The sequence below is a fragment of the Symphalangus syndactylus genome, chromosome 22 (assembly GCF_028878055.3).
Source record: "Symphalangus syndactylus isolate Jambi chromosome 22, NHGRI_mSymSyn1-v2.1_pri, whole genome shotgun sequence".
NCBI classification, from domain to species: domain Eukaryota; kingdom Metazoa; phylum Chordata; class Mammalia; order Primates; family Hylobatidae; genus Symphalangus; species Symphalangus syndactylus.
This window is the reverse complement of record NC_072444.2, coordinates 30921323-30938606: the sequence shown is the minus strand read 5'-3', so window position 1 is coordinate 30938606 and position 17284 is coordinate 30921323. Positions and strand designations below refer to the sequence as shown.

Genomic DNA, 17284 nt, shown 5'->3' with positions numbered 1-17284 from the left:
GTTTACTGTAATCACAGACTGTCAGCTCAGGATAACAGAGAGATGCATTAAAACATCAGCCATGAGATATAAATCGTTATTCTATTATCTTTTATTGCAATATGATGAAATAATGACCACTTACAGCTGACAGGTGGTTGGACTAAGAGAGAATTATGTTTGTTTCCAAGACTCAAGAACTGCTTTTAAAAAGCCCCACTGCAAAGTCAAGTTGGTCATTATCTCACCTTTTCTATTTGTACCTGTGTGTATCAGTCTTACGAACACTACCCATTTTTTCTACTGGCAATAAAGCAAACATTTTCAACTCTGATACAGAGCAACAACAATCTGCAGCCCAGAGGTCACCTTGAAATTTCTCTACCTGAACCAGGTGGAACCCGCGGCTAAGGGCATGTCCCCAATACAAGTTTATGGCTATGTCTCTCCCTTCTGTTTATCACTAAAAATAATCACTCTGAGGCCAAAAACAACAACAACAACAGCAACAGAGCCCCAGAGCTGCTTGTCTCAGCTGATCCAACCTTAGAATGTAAAGAATCCATCTTTAATCAGAAGAGTCAGCCACTCCAAGTGCAGCATGTTTGAAAAGTTCAGATGGTTGTACCAGTACAATTACTGATTGATAAGGACATATGCTCTTTTCCAAAAATCATTTATTGACCCTCCAATGTGGGAACAGCCCCAAGCTAAAGAATTTATAAGGAATCTGGAAAACACAAGTCAGCTTTCAAAAAGCTGGAGCCTTGAAGGCTTCATAAACGACAGATGAGGCAGGCACAAAACTGCGAGCAACAGAGCCACATGGCTGCACCCCTCGGGTCACCCCGGCAAGGTCACATTCGATCAGGTCACTGGTGCCTGATCACCCAATTCCCGCCTTACTCAGCCAGGCAGCACCCAGCTGAGGAATACCTGTACACACGCCCTTCAGTCTAGGGAAACTTAAGGAATGCCACTGCCATACATTTGGAAAGGAACATTCTCTGTATCAACTAAAATTGCATGATTAAAAGGTTAAGTCAAGCCCATCAAATCGCCTCCAAGGGAAGGCCACTTGAGACAGAGGGAGACAGGCTCTCTGTCACCCCTGCATCGCAGCTCACTTATCTGCACTGGTCAAGTTTCCTCCTTGACAGCATAAACAGATTAATAAATCATTTAAATGCTCCTGTCTTAATGCCTTCATCTTCAAAAACACGGACACCATTTTGCCTCGGGGCCAAGTTTCCATTTTTCACCTGCGGTGATGGAAGTGGAATTGGGCCTCTGCCGATGTGCCTGGATGAAGAGGCTGCAGCCGGGCACCCCTATGGCACGGCCACGTGACCTGGCACCTGCATGACATGGGCTCCTCAGACAATGCTGGGCAGCAAGGCCAGAGAGGAGCTGAGCAGGAACAGAATGAGTCCCTTCCAAAGAACTCTCTCAATAAGCCTTTAAACAGGATATCTTCAGCCAGGCAAACAATGCAGAGACTTCATGCAGTTCCTACCCTCCGGCTCAGAATCACACTGCGGGTTCGGACGGCTTCCCAGACACTACTCCTCAAAGACAGCAGGGATCGGGGGAGCCCATCGATTTCCACAGCCAAGCATCATGACAGGGACAGGGACAGCCCCCTGCCCCACGAATTATCCAGCCCACAATGTCAGCGGTGCCAAGGTCGAGAAACTCTCATTTGGAGTAAAAATGTAAACTTTAATCATGGCTGAAAGGATAATACATCATCTTATCCATCTCTGCACGTCCAGCTCCTAAACAGAGCCTGGCACGCAGAAGACCCTTAACCAACGTTTCCTGAATAAAAACTACTGCCCACTGGGTCCCGGCTTATGGAAAAGCACATGACTTAATACTCCAGCAGCACTTAGGGGATGCACACTCTTATCTCTCATGAGCAAATGAATGAAGTCAGGAGGAGTTTATTTCTTTCTTGCAAATTAATTTAATTTCTTTTTTTTTTTCATAGGTTTTTGGGGAACAGGTGGTATTTGGTTACATGAGGAAGTTAGTGGTGATCTGTGAGGTTATGGTGCACCCATCACCCGAGCAGTATACACTGGACCTAATCTGTAAGGTTTTTTTTGTTTGGTTTTTCTTTTTTGAGACAGAGTCTTGCTCTGTCACCCAGGCTGGAGTGCAGTGGCGTGAATCTCAGCTCACTGCAACCTCCACCCCCCGAGCTCAGGCGATTCTCTAGCCTCAGCCTCCCAAGTAGGTGGGATTATGGGTGTGTGCCACCACGCCCAGCTAATCTTTATATTTTCAGTAGAGACAGTGTTTCACCATGTTGGGCCAGGCTGGTCTCAAATTCCTGACCTCAAGTGATCCATCCACCTCAGCCTCCCAAAATGCTGGGATTACAGGCATGAGCCACTATACCCGGCCTCATTGTGTAGTCTTTTATCTCTTACCCTCTAGGATCAAGGAGTTTAAATCACTTGTCTGAAGTCCCACAGGGATCAGTGATGGAGCAGTTTGCTAGCCCATCCTACCTCAACTCCAACACCCATGGCAAAAGCCAGTTCTCCCTCTGGCCTAAAGAGCAACTCCTTGGCTTACTTAGAAAAGTAAGTGAGCAAACATGATTACAACCCAAAGCAAGAAATATCTAACCCCAGCTCTACCAAAATAAAAACATTTGGCTGGGTGTGGTGGTGCATGCCTGTAGTCCCAGCTACTTGGGAGGCTGAGGAAGGAGGATCACTGGAGCCCAGGAGTCCAAGGCTGCAATGAGCTATGATTGCACCATTGCACTCCAGCCTGGGCAACATAGTGAGACCCCATCTCTTAGAAAAGAAACATCCCACACTATGCTGCTATGAACACACAACAACAAAATTGACAAACTTACAGCTTTCCATTGTCCCCAGATGACTGACGGTTCAATCAGTGTAAAATTAAACACTGGAAACATCACAGAGACCAATCATTTCTCCTTCTAAAAACCATTTTCTTTTGTCCTCTCATTTCAGGTTCCAAGACCACGATAGTGGTTTCCATTGTGCCACAGAGGAAATCAGCCCTCCCCAGCTGCAGACAGACGGGCACACAGGGCCCGAGTTGGCCTCCTAGAGCCATAGAACCTCCCTCTGTGGAAGCAGCTCGCTGGGACACGAAGCTGGCTTCTTGCTTTTGTTGTGATGATGTCCAGGACATGCCTGCCCTCTGCCGAGCAACAGCAAGAGCACAGGAGCAGCAGTTGGGCTCTGCAGCCAGGGCTTCCTGCAAGCTCCAGAGCCAGGCCCAAGAATCCAGGCCCTGGAAGGGCTCGCAGGAGTTTCACGTGGGTTATGCTGATACTCCTTGACAGCATCCACTTTTCAATGGGAAATTATAGCACGCTCATTGCTCTGACAAGTAAGAGCCGCTCAAGAGGGGCTTTCTCATGGCTGTGATGACGGGAAGGAGCATAACCCAATTACCTGCGTCCCTCTGCCAGGGCAGGTGACTGCCCTGCTGCTTTGCTGACACTGGGGCTGGTGCGCTCTGGGAGGAAAGATTCCCCTGATGGGGGTTTAAGCTGTTGCTGGAGAACCACGAGGATTCCTGCCCAGTAACTCCCCCCAAATAAATAAAGGAGGGAAAAGAAGCCCGTCACCCAACACCGGCCACAGTCATTAAGGAAAGAATCCAAGGGAAAAGTATGTCCACCTCAAAAAGAAAACTGAGAAACTGCACAGGACCATGGCCTCCAGGATTATTTTTTAAAAGACACTTTTTTAGAAGTTGAATGAATGATTTGCTGGCTCAGAGGAAGTGAAAGGCAATTCCTCTCCACCAAGAAAGGTCTCAGGGAACACGGAATTCTGAGCTCAGAGCTGAAAGGTGTCTGGGGACTGCCCTCCTGCATATGGGCCCAGTGCAAATAATTCATCATTTGCAGAAAAAAAAACCACCCAGCTCTGGATCAAGACAAGCCTTCTGTGTTCCAAGTCTTCTTCAGGACATCGTTGTTTGCAAAATCATGCCACAGCCCCTTCTCTCGGGGTCACGTGTGACGCGGGCACTCCACAAAACCCAAGCATGCGGGTCCATGCGCTACCATGTGGGGGCTAGACAGCCGCAGGTCCTCCAAATGCGGTCCCCTGCTACCGGCAGCTCACCAACCCCAAAGCAGATCCCCCCAAACCAATGCTGATAGGCAAAGACCAGAAAACACAGGCAATTAGTAAAACCAGAGAAAGATTTTTGCCAAGTATCAGAATCACCCCTAAAAAGGGCAAAGGGTGTTTTATGAACCTCTATTTCCACGGGGGTGTAGACAGAGCAATTAGCAGATAGGGTGCGAATATGCTGCCACACCCTCACACCTATGAATGCCCACTCCTGGGAGCACTCTGTGCTTCATCCACACTTGAGAGCAGATACATGTGTACATGGATGCACACACGTTTGCACACACAGTTAAATAAGTTAACTAGTTAACTAAGCTGGAACAAAACCTTTGCCATGTATGAGAATGCCAAGGAGATGGAGGAAACTGCCTGGCACAGAACATGCTGCTCAACAGCATGGCAGGAGGGATTCATTCCTGGGGCACCACTGGCCTCTGCTGCCTGCACAGGGCATAGCAGCTGCAGACAGCAGGCTCCATGAATAGCACGGGGGCTTCAGCATCACCCTCACAGCTGAAAGTGCCCTGGCCACCCCACGCTGTCCTTGCTGCATCCCCTTCTTCAGTGATTCCAAGTCCAAGGGTGCAGATTTTTCCAGAGGTTTTAAGGGCTATGTTCTACTAGTCCCCCGGGCCCATCCCCAGCCTCAACAGGAGACGCACCCAGATGACGGGCCAAGGCTGAGCCACGTGGCTCCCAGTCGGCTGCCCTTGGAGCCACCAGCACAGGTATTCCAGACTCCGAAAAGCCACCAGCTCCTAGTCTCCCTAACACATCTGAATCGTGAACTGCACAGGCAGCATGACACGCAGCTGCCAGGATGTGGTGAAATGCAAGTGCTACCCAACTTCCGCCGCAACGGAAGCCCTCGGGGTGCGTGAGTGTAATCCCGAGAAAGGCAGAGAGAAGCATCCATTCGAAGCATCCATTCCAAAGACCATCCTACCATGCGACCGGAATTCTACAGGGATCAGGATTCTACAGCCCAGAGAGTAGGGAGCTGGAGGCCCCCACTTCTGGCCTGCACAGCACGGATCCTTAGGAAGGTCTGAAGCCTCTCTAAACGGAGAGCTGAAGTCAGAGGGGGTCAGGGAGGAGGAGGGAACCGGCCCCAGCACCTCTGTGACTGCAAGGCACCCCTGGTTTCAGAGCATACTCCATCCCTCAGCATTCTACAGAACATTTCAGAACAAAATGCAGGGCTCCTCAGAAGCAGGAGGTCACGGAGGCCACAGCAGGTAGTGCCATCAGATGCACAGGGCCGTCGCTCCCGCCCCTACCCGCCACATGGGAATAAGCTGGTGGAGTTATTCCATCTTCATGCACCTCAGTGTCCTCCTCTTTAAAATGGGTACTGGATCACGAGGTCAGGAGATTGAGACCATCCTGGCTAACATGATGAAACCCCGTCTCTACTAAAAAATACAAAAAATTAGCTGGGTGTGGCGGCGGGCGCCTGTAGTCCCAGCTACTGGGGAGGCTGAGGCAGGAGAATGGCGTGAACCCGGGAGGCGAAGCTTGCAGTGAGCCGAGATCACGCCACTGCACTCTAGCCTGGGCGACAGAGCGAGACTCCGTCTGAAAAAAAAAAAAAAAAATGGGTACACAGGATACTGACCTCCACAGGAGGATGACAGGCATGAAATGACAGCATGCTTCCCAGCCGATGCCTGGCCACAGGAAGAGCCTCCCGCAAAAGGATGGCTACCTTCACCACCCGCCTCACGGCTGTCACAACACCAGGTTTCCGGGGGCTCACTGTGCACACCTGAGGAAGCTAAAGCTAAATAGCTCTATCCCCAGCAGTTGGCCCAGCACTGCCAGCACCGGGAACTCACGGCGAGCCTCCCACCACAGTGCAGGCACGAGGGGACCCCCTGCCCACGATGAAACAGCACTCTAAGGGTTCACCCACAGTCACACACGTGATTTACAACATGAAACCTTTTCTGACACGGCTGACCAGAGAGACCTCTAAGAGGTATTTGCATAAGCTGTTTGACAACCTTAATGTCAGACACATCTTTAGCTGTCAAGACATACACTCTAGCAAGGCTTTTTATTGAAGCTTCGCGACCTCTGGGGTCATTCTCTCCCTCTACTACCCATGGAAGGAAGGGCAAGAGTCAGTACCCATCCATGTCAAGACACACATAATCCAAGCACTGGGTGATGGTGGGGTACGGAGAGCAACGAGCTCGTGGCCCAAGGTGGGGGTACTGACTGGCCAGAGCAGGCCCCCACAGAAAAGGCACACCTGGGCAGTGGTTACCTAGAGTAACGTCTCAAAGGATGGCCACTGTCATCGCCACTGTTACTCATCATACAAACTGTCCCAACACCAGGCCTCTTGGGCCTCCTTCTATACACCTAAGATCAAACCAAGACAGCCGAGACCCTCTTATCACCTCTGTCGCCTCCACACTGTCCCTGCTGCACACCCGTCGTGCTCAGACACCGTCCCTCTCAAACTCCCCGGACTCGAATTCAGCTGTGAAGCAGCAGCCAGGCAAGGGAAAGGCCTCCATGACCTCTATGACATCGCCGGCTCTTAAAACGCCAGCATCCCTAAGAAGACCCTGTAGGACCCAGCCAGAAGGCACGATGAGGCCACCCTGCCAAGCCCACCCATCAGTGCACCTGGGCTCACCTCTCGTCCTAACACCCCCAGCTCTCTCTGCTCTGCTTGAGGCAGCCTCATCCCTGCTTGTCACGGAGCCAGTTTCTTTCTCATCCTGTAAGTCCCAGCTTAATCGGCAGCTTCGCAGAGAGGCCTCCCTCGTCACCCACCTAAAGTGGTCTCCGCGTTCTCCTATTGGTCTCCACGTTCTCCTACTGGTCTCCTCCTGAGAATTTAACACAACTTGCAATTACTCTTACCCGCTTGATGCGTCTCCCCAAGTCTGCAGTTCTGTTAGGTGAGCGCCATCATCACCCTAAGCCTAGCACGATGCCCTGCAGAGGGCAGGTGCTGAATGGAATGCACGCTGTGCAGTGAACTGCAGAGACACAGCACACCGGCCTGCAGGGTGGCCAGCCACAAGACTACCTGAGCGAAAACATGCTACTCAACCAGTGCCACCCACCTGCCGGTCTCAAGACAGAAGGCACAGATGTGAGTCCAGGCTCTGATACCTGCTACCTGGGCAAGTCACTTTACTAAATCTTAATTTCTCTATACAGGAGGGAGGGAAGAAAGGAGGGAAGGGGAGGGGGGACGGGAAAGGGAGGGGGGGAAGGGGGGAGGGGGGAGGGGAGGGGGAAGGAGAAGAGAGAGGAGGGAAGGGGAGGGGCAAGGAGAAGGGAGGGGAGGGAAAGGGAGAAGGAAGGAGAAGGGAGGGGAGGGAAGGGGAGCGGAAAGGAGAAGGGAGAGAGAAGGAAGGGGTGGGAAGGGAAGGGGAAAGGGAAGGGAAAGGGGAGGGGAAAGGGAAGGGAAAGGGGAGGGGAAAGGGAAGGGAAAGGGGAGGGGAAAGGGAAGGGAAAGGGGAGGGGAAGGGAAGGGAAAGGGGAGGGGAAGGGAAGGGAAAGCGGAGGGGAAAGGGAAAGGAAAGGGGAGGGGATGGGAGGGGAGGGGGGGACGGAAGGGAAAACGGGAAGGGAAAGGGGAGGGGAAAGGGGAGGGGAGAGGAGGGAGTGGGGGAGAAAGGAGGGGAGGGGGAGAAGGGAGGGGAGAGGGGGAGGGGAGGGGAGGCAAAGGGAGGGGAGGGGGGAGGGGAGGGGAGGCAAAGGGAGGGGTGAGGGGGAGGGGAGGCAAAGGGAGGAGAGGGGAGGAGGAAGGAGGGGAGGGGAAAGGAGGGGAGGGGAGGAGGAGGGAGGGGAGGGGAAGGGAGGGGAGGGGAGGGGAGGGGAAGGGAGGGGAGGGGAGGGGAGGGGAGGGGAGGGGAGGAGGAGGGAGGGGAGGATGAGGGAGGGGAGGGGAAGGGAGGGGAGGGGAGGGGAGGAGGAGGGAGGGGAGGGGAAGGAAGGGGAGGGGAAGGGAAGGGAGGGGAATGGGGAAGGGGGGAGGAGGGGGAGGGGGAGGGGGAGAGGGGAGGGGGAGAGGGGGAGAGGGGAGGGGGAGAGGGGAAGGGGAGAGGGGAGGGGGAGAGGGGAAGGGGAGAGGGGAGGGGGAGGGGGAGAGGGGAGGGGGAGGGGGAGAGGGGAGGGGAGGGGGAGAGGGGAGGGGAGGGGGAGAGGGGAGGGGAGGGGGAGAGGGGAGGGGAGGGGGAGAGGGGAGGGGAGGGGGAGGAGAGGGGACAGAAAGGGGGGAGGAGAGGGGAGGGAAAGGGGGGAGGGCAGGGAAAGGGGGGAAGGGAGGGGAGGGAAAGGGGGAGGGGAGGGGGAGGGGAGGCAAAGGGAGGGGAGGGGAGGGGAGGGGAAGGGGAGGGCGAGGGGGAGGGGAGGCAAAGGCAGGGGAGGGGAGGGGAAGGGAGGGGAACAGAAGGGGAGGGGAGGGGAGGAGAGGGGGAGAGAAGGGAAGGGAGGTGGGAGGGGAGGGGAATGGAGGGGGGAGGGGGAGGGGAGGGGGACAGGGGAGGGGAAGGGAAGGGAAGGGAGGGGAGGGAGCAGTAGTGGCAGCAGCCACAGATGAGGTCAATCATTTCCCAACTTATTCCCAAGAACTCCAAGATTCCTTGAAGGTGACAAGACCCCCATGCCCCTGACCCTTCAACCAGAGCAGAGCAGAGCTCTCTCATCTGTTTAAGATAACTGGCTTCCACATAAGATTTTGTTTGGAAACAAAGCGCCTACCGCTAGACTGAGCTCTGTGCTGCCTGGACCCACAAGTCTTCAGGCATGCTGTGAGGTCTCGGCAAGGCCCCACTCTCTGGGCTGCCACCCAGGACCACCAGCACACCCACCCTCCGCCTTGGAGCAGCCCCTGCCACCGTCACCAGGGCCCACCTCATTAAAGACGATCCTGGACGGCGGTCTCTTTGTCGGCTTCACTGTGGTCTTCCACGTCCTCCCGAAGAAGTGCCGGTAGGCGACATCAAAGAAAGACACTCGCAGATGGCATTCAACCTCTGACAGCACCTCCAGCACACCCTAGGAGACAACAGGGAATTGGCCCTCAGGAGTCTCAGCACCATGAGCCAGGAGGTCACCGGCAGGCCATGTGGGTGCACATGGGGCCACCTCGCTCAGATATCAGCACCCTGGTTTCCTTATCAGGCGGCTACCTCTCTCCCAAAGCCACTGGTCTTGGTGGGGTTATAAACCAAAGCATTTGGCCCTCCCCTGGCCAACAAGAGACTGCAGTCCCTTGGAACAGACACAGGCTTCTAACTCAGCCAGAGCCCAGGACGCACAAGAGGACATGACCACAGGAGACACACACGCCTGCCAGGATGAGGCCCAGGGCTCTCGGCGGCCAACAGGTGAGAGAGAACAAGTCCAGGGGACATCACCTGAGACCTGGCTCAAGCCACACCTGAAGCTTATGCTGGCTGTGGATTTGTTTTGTGAGTTAACAAATCACCTCTCACTTAAATCATTTTGGATGGGTGTTTTAATCATTTTCAACCAAATGAGCCCTTCCTGATACAACTAGAAACTCTAAATCCTCAACTTCCCAGATTTTGGGGTGATATTGGCAAAGGAAAAAGCAGATCTTCTGAGAATTGAGAAATCATGGCTACAAATACAGAACAAAGCAGCCAGAGTGTAGACAGGCAGGACCCTGCCCAGAGCTGCAGCCAGAGTGTAGACAGGCAGGACCCTGCCCAGAGCTGCAGCCACAGTGTAGACAGGCAGGACCCTGCCCCGGAGCTTTACCACTTACAGCAAGTGTTGCTTTAGCCTTTTCTCTTCTGTGACAGGTTCTTACTGAGACAGGTGGAACCTGTGGTGGAGAGTCCTCCACCTTCCTTTCACCCATTCACTTAGCAAACGTTACTTAAACATCTATTCTGCGCATTGACTCTCTGCCAGGCACATTTCCAGGCACTAGGGAAACAACAAGGAACAAAACAGACAAAATCTCTGCCCTTACAGGGCTTACATGGGGAAGAATGGGGAGAGAGGGGGGTGGGGGGGGCGGCGGGGGGCGGGGCGGGGCGGGGCGGGGCGGGGCGGGGCGGGGCGGGGCGGGGCGGGGCAGGGCAGGGCAGGGCAGGGCAGGGCAGGGCAGGGCAGGGCAGGCTCTCTGAGATGATCCTTGGGCTGAGAACGAGGGGGGCATGAGAAGAACCACAGGGAGTTTGGGGGGAGGGAGCCAGGCACGAGGAGCAACAAACTCAATGGTCCTGAGCGGAAGACAGCACACGTGCTCCGGGAGCCAGCCAGAAGTGCAAGAACTGTATTTAGCTATAGCACCTGTTTTTTGTTTTTTTGTTTTTGTTTTTGTTTTTAAGAAAAGGGTCTCAGGCCAGGCGCGGTGGCTCAAGCCTGTAATCCCAGCACTTTGGGAGGCCAAGGCGGGCGGATCACGAGGTCAGGAGATCAAGACCATCCTGGCTAACACGGTGAAACCCCGTCTCTACTAAAAATACAAAAAAAAAAAAAAATTAGCCGGGCATGTTGGCGGGCGCCTGTAGTCCCAGCTACTCGGGAGGCTGAGGCAGGAGAATGGCATGAACCCAGGAGGTGGAGGTTGTGGTGAGCCGAGATCGCGCCACTGCACTCCAGCCTGGGGGACAGAGAAAGACTCCATCTCAAAAAAAAAAAAAAAAGAAAAGAAAAAGAAAAGGGTCTCATCTGTCACCCAGGCTGGAGGTCTGGCCACTGCAGCCTCCACCTCCCAGGCTCAAGCAATCCTCCTGCCTCATCCTGTCAAGCAGCTGGGACCACAGGTGCACTCCACCACACCCAGCTAATACTTGTACTTTTTGTAGAGAGGGGGTTTTGCCAGGCTGGTCTCGATCTCCTGTCCTCAAGTGATCCGCCCACCTCGGCCTCCCAAAGTGCTGGGATTACAGAAGTGTGCCACCGTGCCCGGCCTGTATTTTCTAATTTTCTGTATTACTGATGCCCTGGCATCTGGGGCCTCGGTGACGAGACAGACTGTCCCCCAGAGCCGGTTAATTCCTAGGGTGGCAAATGGCAGGCTGTCAGAACGTGTCTGACATGAAAACCAACCCGTCCAGAGCCCACACGCCCCACTCCCTCTGTCTGGCTCACACACACCAGGAGTCGCACTCTCTGCCTTGATCTCTCAGGGTCAGTGACCAGATACCTCGGGCCATCCCTGCACCTCAGAGACCACGACATGACTCTCCTTGGCCAACGCCAAGCCTGTCCAGCTGCTCACCCTCCCTGGCCCAGTCCTCCCACAAAACCATAATCAAGTCTCTGCCCATACCATCTCTTCCATCTTCCTGCCTCCTGACCAACCCTGTGCCTCCCCAGGTGGCCTGTGGGACATGGCCTGCCCCTCGTCTTGGAAGCCCTGAGTAACAGACAGGGTCTCAGCTGCAGTCGTCTCCTGATCTGTTGGCCCCACCACCCCTGAATGGAAACCAATCCCAGGTACATTCTAAGCAGAAAGCCCACCGGACTGCAGCAGGCTGGGCCAGGGAGGAGAGAAGGAATGAGCTCCAGGAGCAGGAGCGTTCAGGCAGGCCTCACAGCGTGAGGAGAAGCTGGGCTTTCACTCCAACCACGCAGAGAGGCCAGGGAGAGATTCTAAGCAGAAATGACACAATCTGATTCGGGATTTAAGAAAATTCCCACAGCTGCCATGCTGGGGCGGGAGTGGAAGCAGGGGCCAATTAGGAGGCTGCTGCCACCAACCTGGCAAGAGAGGGAGGGGCAGGGAGGGTGACAGGAAGCAGGCACTGCTGGGCTCTGCTGCTTCGCAGGAGCGGCTGCGTGGTCATGAAGGGAGAGAAGAGGGAAGGGCCAGCTGTCTAGAACGGCCCAGCCCTCCCAGGCCCAGCACTGAATCTCACATCTCAAGTGAAGCAAGCTGGAGGGAGGTGGTGTTATCCATGGGGACAGGGAAGGCAGGCAGCAGGTCTGAAGACTCCAAGCCCAGCTCCCATTACCACGCGCCGGGGCCTGGCCCCCAGCTCCCATCACCACGCTACCTCCCCGTCCTCTTCCCTCTTCCCCTCAGTCCCTCTTCCTCCTCAGCTCCTACTGCATCCAGACCTGCCCTCTGAGCCTGCCTCATCTCTCCCCAGAGCAACCCCCTGGCTTTTCCATGTTGACTGTCTGCCGCCCCCATCTACAATGTGAGCTCTGTGAGGACGTGAGCCTGGAATAGTCTGTTCCCTGCTCTGTCCCTGTGACCTAGGCAAAGCTTCTGCATGTGCCCCTCCTCACTCGGGACTGCCTGGGTTCCCCCAGCGCCGCCACCTCCTCCTCCTCCTCTCCTGCACTCTCAGGAGGCCATCCTCAGGCAGGATCCCGTGGCTCCCAGAATCGTCACTGGCTTGGGCTTCTTTCCAGAATGCCGATCCTAACCACCCCCCCGCCACCTCTATGCTACTTCACACCCAGTCTATTCAAATAAGAATCCACTGAGAGCTCCCTGAAGTCACAGTATAGGGCAGAGTCAACTCCGTGTCATCTGCACAGTTCCTAACATATCGTGGTGCCCAATACATATCAAACTGAATTGAAATACTCATCCCAAAATAAAGAAATATAATCAATGATCAAGGAAAAATTAAACTAAACAAAAAAAGTAAATGGGACAGTAAGAAAAATATACTAAAATCATTAATAAAGTGCCCTGAATTCAAAACAAGCATGTAATATTCTTCAGCTAACACCTTTCACAGGGAAGCAAGCTTTGGCCATTATCTAATGTTATCAATTCTCAAAACACTAAAATTATACAAACTTATAAGACTATCTATACCAAACCTTTTTATCATCTATTTCCAAACTCTATTTATAGAATTTATATAAATTCTATTTATCTTCTTTTAAACATTGTATTTTGACTAATCTTTGTAAATAAAACAACATTGCATTCCTGCAATAAGCCCCACTTGATCCTAATACCCCAACTTTTTTTTTTTTTTTTTTTTTGTTGGGTTTTTTTTGTTTTGTTTGTTGTTTTTTTTGTTTTTTTTTAATTAATTTTTTTTGCATACAAAAACAATAAACATTTTCTAAAAATACATACAAACACAAAGATGCATATCAAACATATTAGGAAGGTTGCACATGGGAAGTCGGGGAATAGAAATGGGGGTGGGAGTTAAAATAAATGAGAGAGGGACTTTATATGGATCAGTGATAATAACTCAACCCTCTATTTGACAAAGAAGAGGGAGAAGGAAGAGGAAGAAAAAGAAAGTGGGATAAAGGATCAGAAAGGGAGGAAAATAGAAAAAATTAGAGTATGACTCCAGGGTAGACCTGTTTTGTTGTCATTGAGTTGGTTGGTTGGTTTGTCTGTTGTATTCTTCATGTTTCGCCAAGTTGGCCAGACTGGTCTCGAACTCCTAGCCCGAAGTGATCAACCCGCCTCGCCCCCCAGAGTGCCGGGACCACAGGCGTGAGCCACCACGTCCAGCCCCCACATTGCTTCTGGCCTCCGTGGTAGACCTCCCAGACGGAGCGGCCAGGCAGAGGAGCTCCTCACTTCTACCCAGACACGGGGCGGCCGGGCAGAGGGGCTCCTCACTTCCCAGACGGGGCGGCCAGGCAGAGACGCTCCTCAGTTCTTCCCAGACGATAGGTGGCCGGGCAGAGGCGCTCCTCACTTCTCAGACGATGGGTGGTCGGGCAGAGGCGCTCCTCACCTCCCAGACAATGGGTGGCCGGGCAGAGGCACTCCTTACTTCCCAGATGGGGCAGCCAGGCAGAGGCGCTCCTCACTTTCCAGACGATGGGTGGCCGGGCAGAGGCGCTCCTCACCTCCCAGACGATGGGTGGCCGGGCAGAGGCGCTCCTCACCTCCCAGACGATGGGTGGCCGGGCAGAGGCGCTCCTCACCTCCCAGACGGGGCGGCCGGGCAGAGGCGCTCCTCACTTCTTCCCGGACGGGGCGGCCGGGCAGAGGCGCTCCTCACTTCCCAGACGATGGGTGGCCGGGCAGAGGCGCTCCTCACTTCTCAGACGGGGTGGCCGGGCAGAGGCGCTCCTCACTTCCCAGACAGGGTGGCCGGGCAGAGGCGCTCCTCACTTCCCAGACGATGGGTGGCCGGGCAGAGGCGCTCCTCACTTCCCAGACGGGGCGGACGGGCAGAGGCGCTCCTCACTTCCCAGACGGTGGGTGGCCGGGCAGAGGCGCTCCTCACTTCCCAGACGGTGGGTGGCCGGGCAGAGGCGCTCCTCACTTCCCAGACGGTGGGTGGCCGGGCAGAGGCGCTCCTCACTTCCCAGACGGTGGGTGGCCGGGCAGAGGCGCTCCTCACTTCCCAGACGGTGGGTGGCCGGGCAGAGGCGCTCCTCACTTCCCAGACGGTGGGTGGCCGGGCAGAGGCGCTCCTCACTTCCCAGACGGTGGGTGGCCGGGCAGAAGCGCTCCTCACTTCCCAGATGGTGGGTGGCCGGGCAGAGGCGCTCCTCACTTCTTCCCGGGCGGGGCGCCCGGGCAGAGGCGCTCCTCACTTCCCCCCGGACGGGGCGGCCGGGCAGAGGCGCTCCTCACTTCTTCCCGGACGGGGCGGCCGGGCAGAGGCGCTCCTCACTTCTTCCCGGACGGGGCGGCCGGGCAGAGGCGCTCCTCACTTCTTCCCGGACGGGGTGGCCGGGCAGAGGCGCTGCTCACTTCCCAGACGGGGCGGCCGGGCAGAGGCGCTCCTCACTTCCCAGACGGTGGGTGGCCGGGCAGAGGCACTCCTCACTTCCCAGACGATGGGTGGCCGGGCAGAGGCGCTCCTCACTTCTTCCCGGATGGGGCGGCCGGGCAGAGGCGCTCCTCACTTCTTCCCGGATGGGGCGCCCGGGCAGAGGCGCTCCTCATTTCTTCCCGGACGGGGCGGCCGGGCAGAGGCGCTCCTCACTTCCCAGACGGGGCGGCCGGGCAGAGGCGCTCCTCACTTCTTCCCGGACAGGGGCCGCCGGGCAGAGGCGCTCCTCACTTCTTCCCGGACGGGGCGGCCGGGCAGAGGCGCTCCTCACTTCTTCCCGGACGGGGCGGCCGGGCAGAGGCGCTCCTCACTTCCTCCCGGACGGGGCGGCCGGGCAGAGGCGCTCCTCACTTCCTCCCGGACAGGGCGGCCGGGCAGAGGCGCTCCTCACTTCCTCCCGGACGGGGCGGCCGGGCAGAGGCGCTCCTCACCTCCCAGACGATGGGAGGCCGGGCAGAGGCGCTCCTCACTTCCCAGACGGGGCGGCCGGGCAGAGGCGCTCCTCACTTCCCAGACGGGGTGGCCGGGCAGAGGCGCTCCTCACTTCCCAGACGATGGGTGGCCGGGCAGAGGCGCTCCTCACTTCCCAGACGATGGGTGGCCGGGCAGAGGCGCTCCTCACTTCCCAGACGGTGGGTGGCCGGGCAGAGGCGCTCCTCACTTCCCAGACGGGGCGGCCGGGCAGAGGCGCTCCTCACCTCCCAGACGGGGCGGCCGGGCAGAAGTGCTCCTCACCTCCCAGACGGGGCGGCCGGGCAGAGGCGCTCCCCACCTTCCAGATGGGGTGGCGGCCGGGCAGGGGCTGCAATCCCAGCACCCTGGCAGGCCAAGGCAGGCGGCGGGGGGGTAGAGGCTGCCGCGAGGCCAGACCACGCCACCGCATTCCAGCCCGGGTAACAGCGAGCACTGGGTGAGCGAGACTCCGTCTGTAGTCCCAGTACCTCGGGAGGCTAAGGCGGGCAGAGCACTCGGTGTCAGGAGCTGGCGACCAGCGTGGCCACGATGGCGAACGCGTGCCTGCATCCAAAGGAGAAAAGGCAGGCAGCGGTGGTGGGCGCCGGGAGTCCCAGGCAGTCCGTGGCGCGTAATACCCCAACTTTTATACATATTGCTGGCTTTGCTGTACTAATATTTTCAGAGCTGCTGTGTTAATATTCATGAGGGATACAAGACTGTACTTTTTTTTGTAGTACCCTTGACTGGGTATCAGAATTATGGTGGCCTCAAAAACTGAGCTGGGAAGTGTTCCCTCCTCCTCTATTTTCTGAGTTTGTCTAGAATTCGTCTTATTTCTTCCTTTAGTATCTGATAAAATTCAACATTATATTTTTAACCTCTGTAGCATACGTTATCATGATGCTTCTTTCATTTTAACACTGGTAGTCTGTGTTTTCTCTTTTTTTGTGTGTGTGTTGATCAATTTTATCAATCTTTACAGAGAATCAACTTCTAGCTTTGCAGATTTTCTCTATTATTTGTCCTTTACTGATTTCTGCTCATATACAGTCATGTGTAACATAATGACATTTCGATCAGCAACAGACTATATATGACTGGCCCCTTAAGATTATAATACTATATTTTTACTGTTTCTTCTATGTTTGATATACCGTTGTGTTACAATTGCCAACAGTATTCAGTACAGTAATGTGCCATACAGGTTTGTAGCCTAGAAGCAACAGGCTATACCATGGAGCCTAGGTGTGAGGCAGGCTCTACCCTCTAGGTTTGTGTAAGTACATCCTATAATGTTTGCACAATGACAAAATCACCTAACACCATTTCTCAGAATGTGTCCGCACTGTCAAGGAACCATGCATAACTGTATTTACCATTTCCTTCCTTCTAGTTACTTTGTATCTAATTTGTTCCTTTATTTAGGTTGTTAAGGAGGAAACAGAGGTCACTGATTTTATACCTTCTTCTTTTCTAATATAGTCATGTAAAGCTATACATTTCCCTCAAAGAACTGTATTAGCTATATCCTATAAATCTGTATATTTTCTTCCATTACTCAGTTCAAATTATTTTCTAATTTCCCTATTAATTCTTCTTTGATCCAGTATGTTAATTTCCTATTTGAGGATTTTCTAGATCTCACATTATTTATTTCTAACTTAAAAGCACAGTAGTTGATAAACATACTCTATAATTTGGGTCCTTTGAAACTTATTGAGACATTTTAATGGCCCAGCATAGGGTCTATCTTGGTGACTGTTCCATATGAACTTGGGAAGAACGTGTTCTCTAGCTGTGTTGGGAGTGGTGTTTAAGAGATGACAGGGTGATTGACGGTACACTTGGGAGGAATGTGTAGTCTAGCTTTCTTGGGAGTAGCGTTAAGAGATGACAAGGTGATTGACAGCATTCTTCAGAGCTTCCAAATCCTTATGAGTGTTTTGGTCTATTTGTTTTTTCAATAGTTGAGAG

The 17284-nt window shown here is 54.3% G+C and overlaps 1 protein-coding gene across 29 annotated transcripts in view; it reads right to left on the bottom strand.

The window, feature by feature from the left end:
• The window catches only part of NPHP4 (nephrocystin 4), a 135908-nt gene that overhangs the window by 108243 nt on the left and 10381 nt on the right, over positions 1–17284 (bottom strand). For 25 of the 29 annotated variants that reach the window (XR_010118963.1, XR_010118965.1, XR_010118964.1 and 22 more), the window contains one exon: positions 9006–9149. The exons of 1 other annotated variant lie outside the window; for it this stretch is intronic. Coding sequence is in view for 19 of the 28 variants with exons in the window: in XM_063631903.1 (XP_063487973.1) it covers positions 9006–9149 (144 nt within the window). In the remaining 9 variants the exon portion in view is untranslated. Of the gene's footprint in view, positions 1–6771; positions 6877–6911; positions 6968–9005; positions 9150–17284 lie in introns of those variants that run through there. 3 more of the 29 variants (XM_063631917.1, XM_063631914.1, XM_063631918.1) reach the window with 3 other exon arrangements.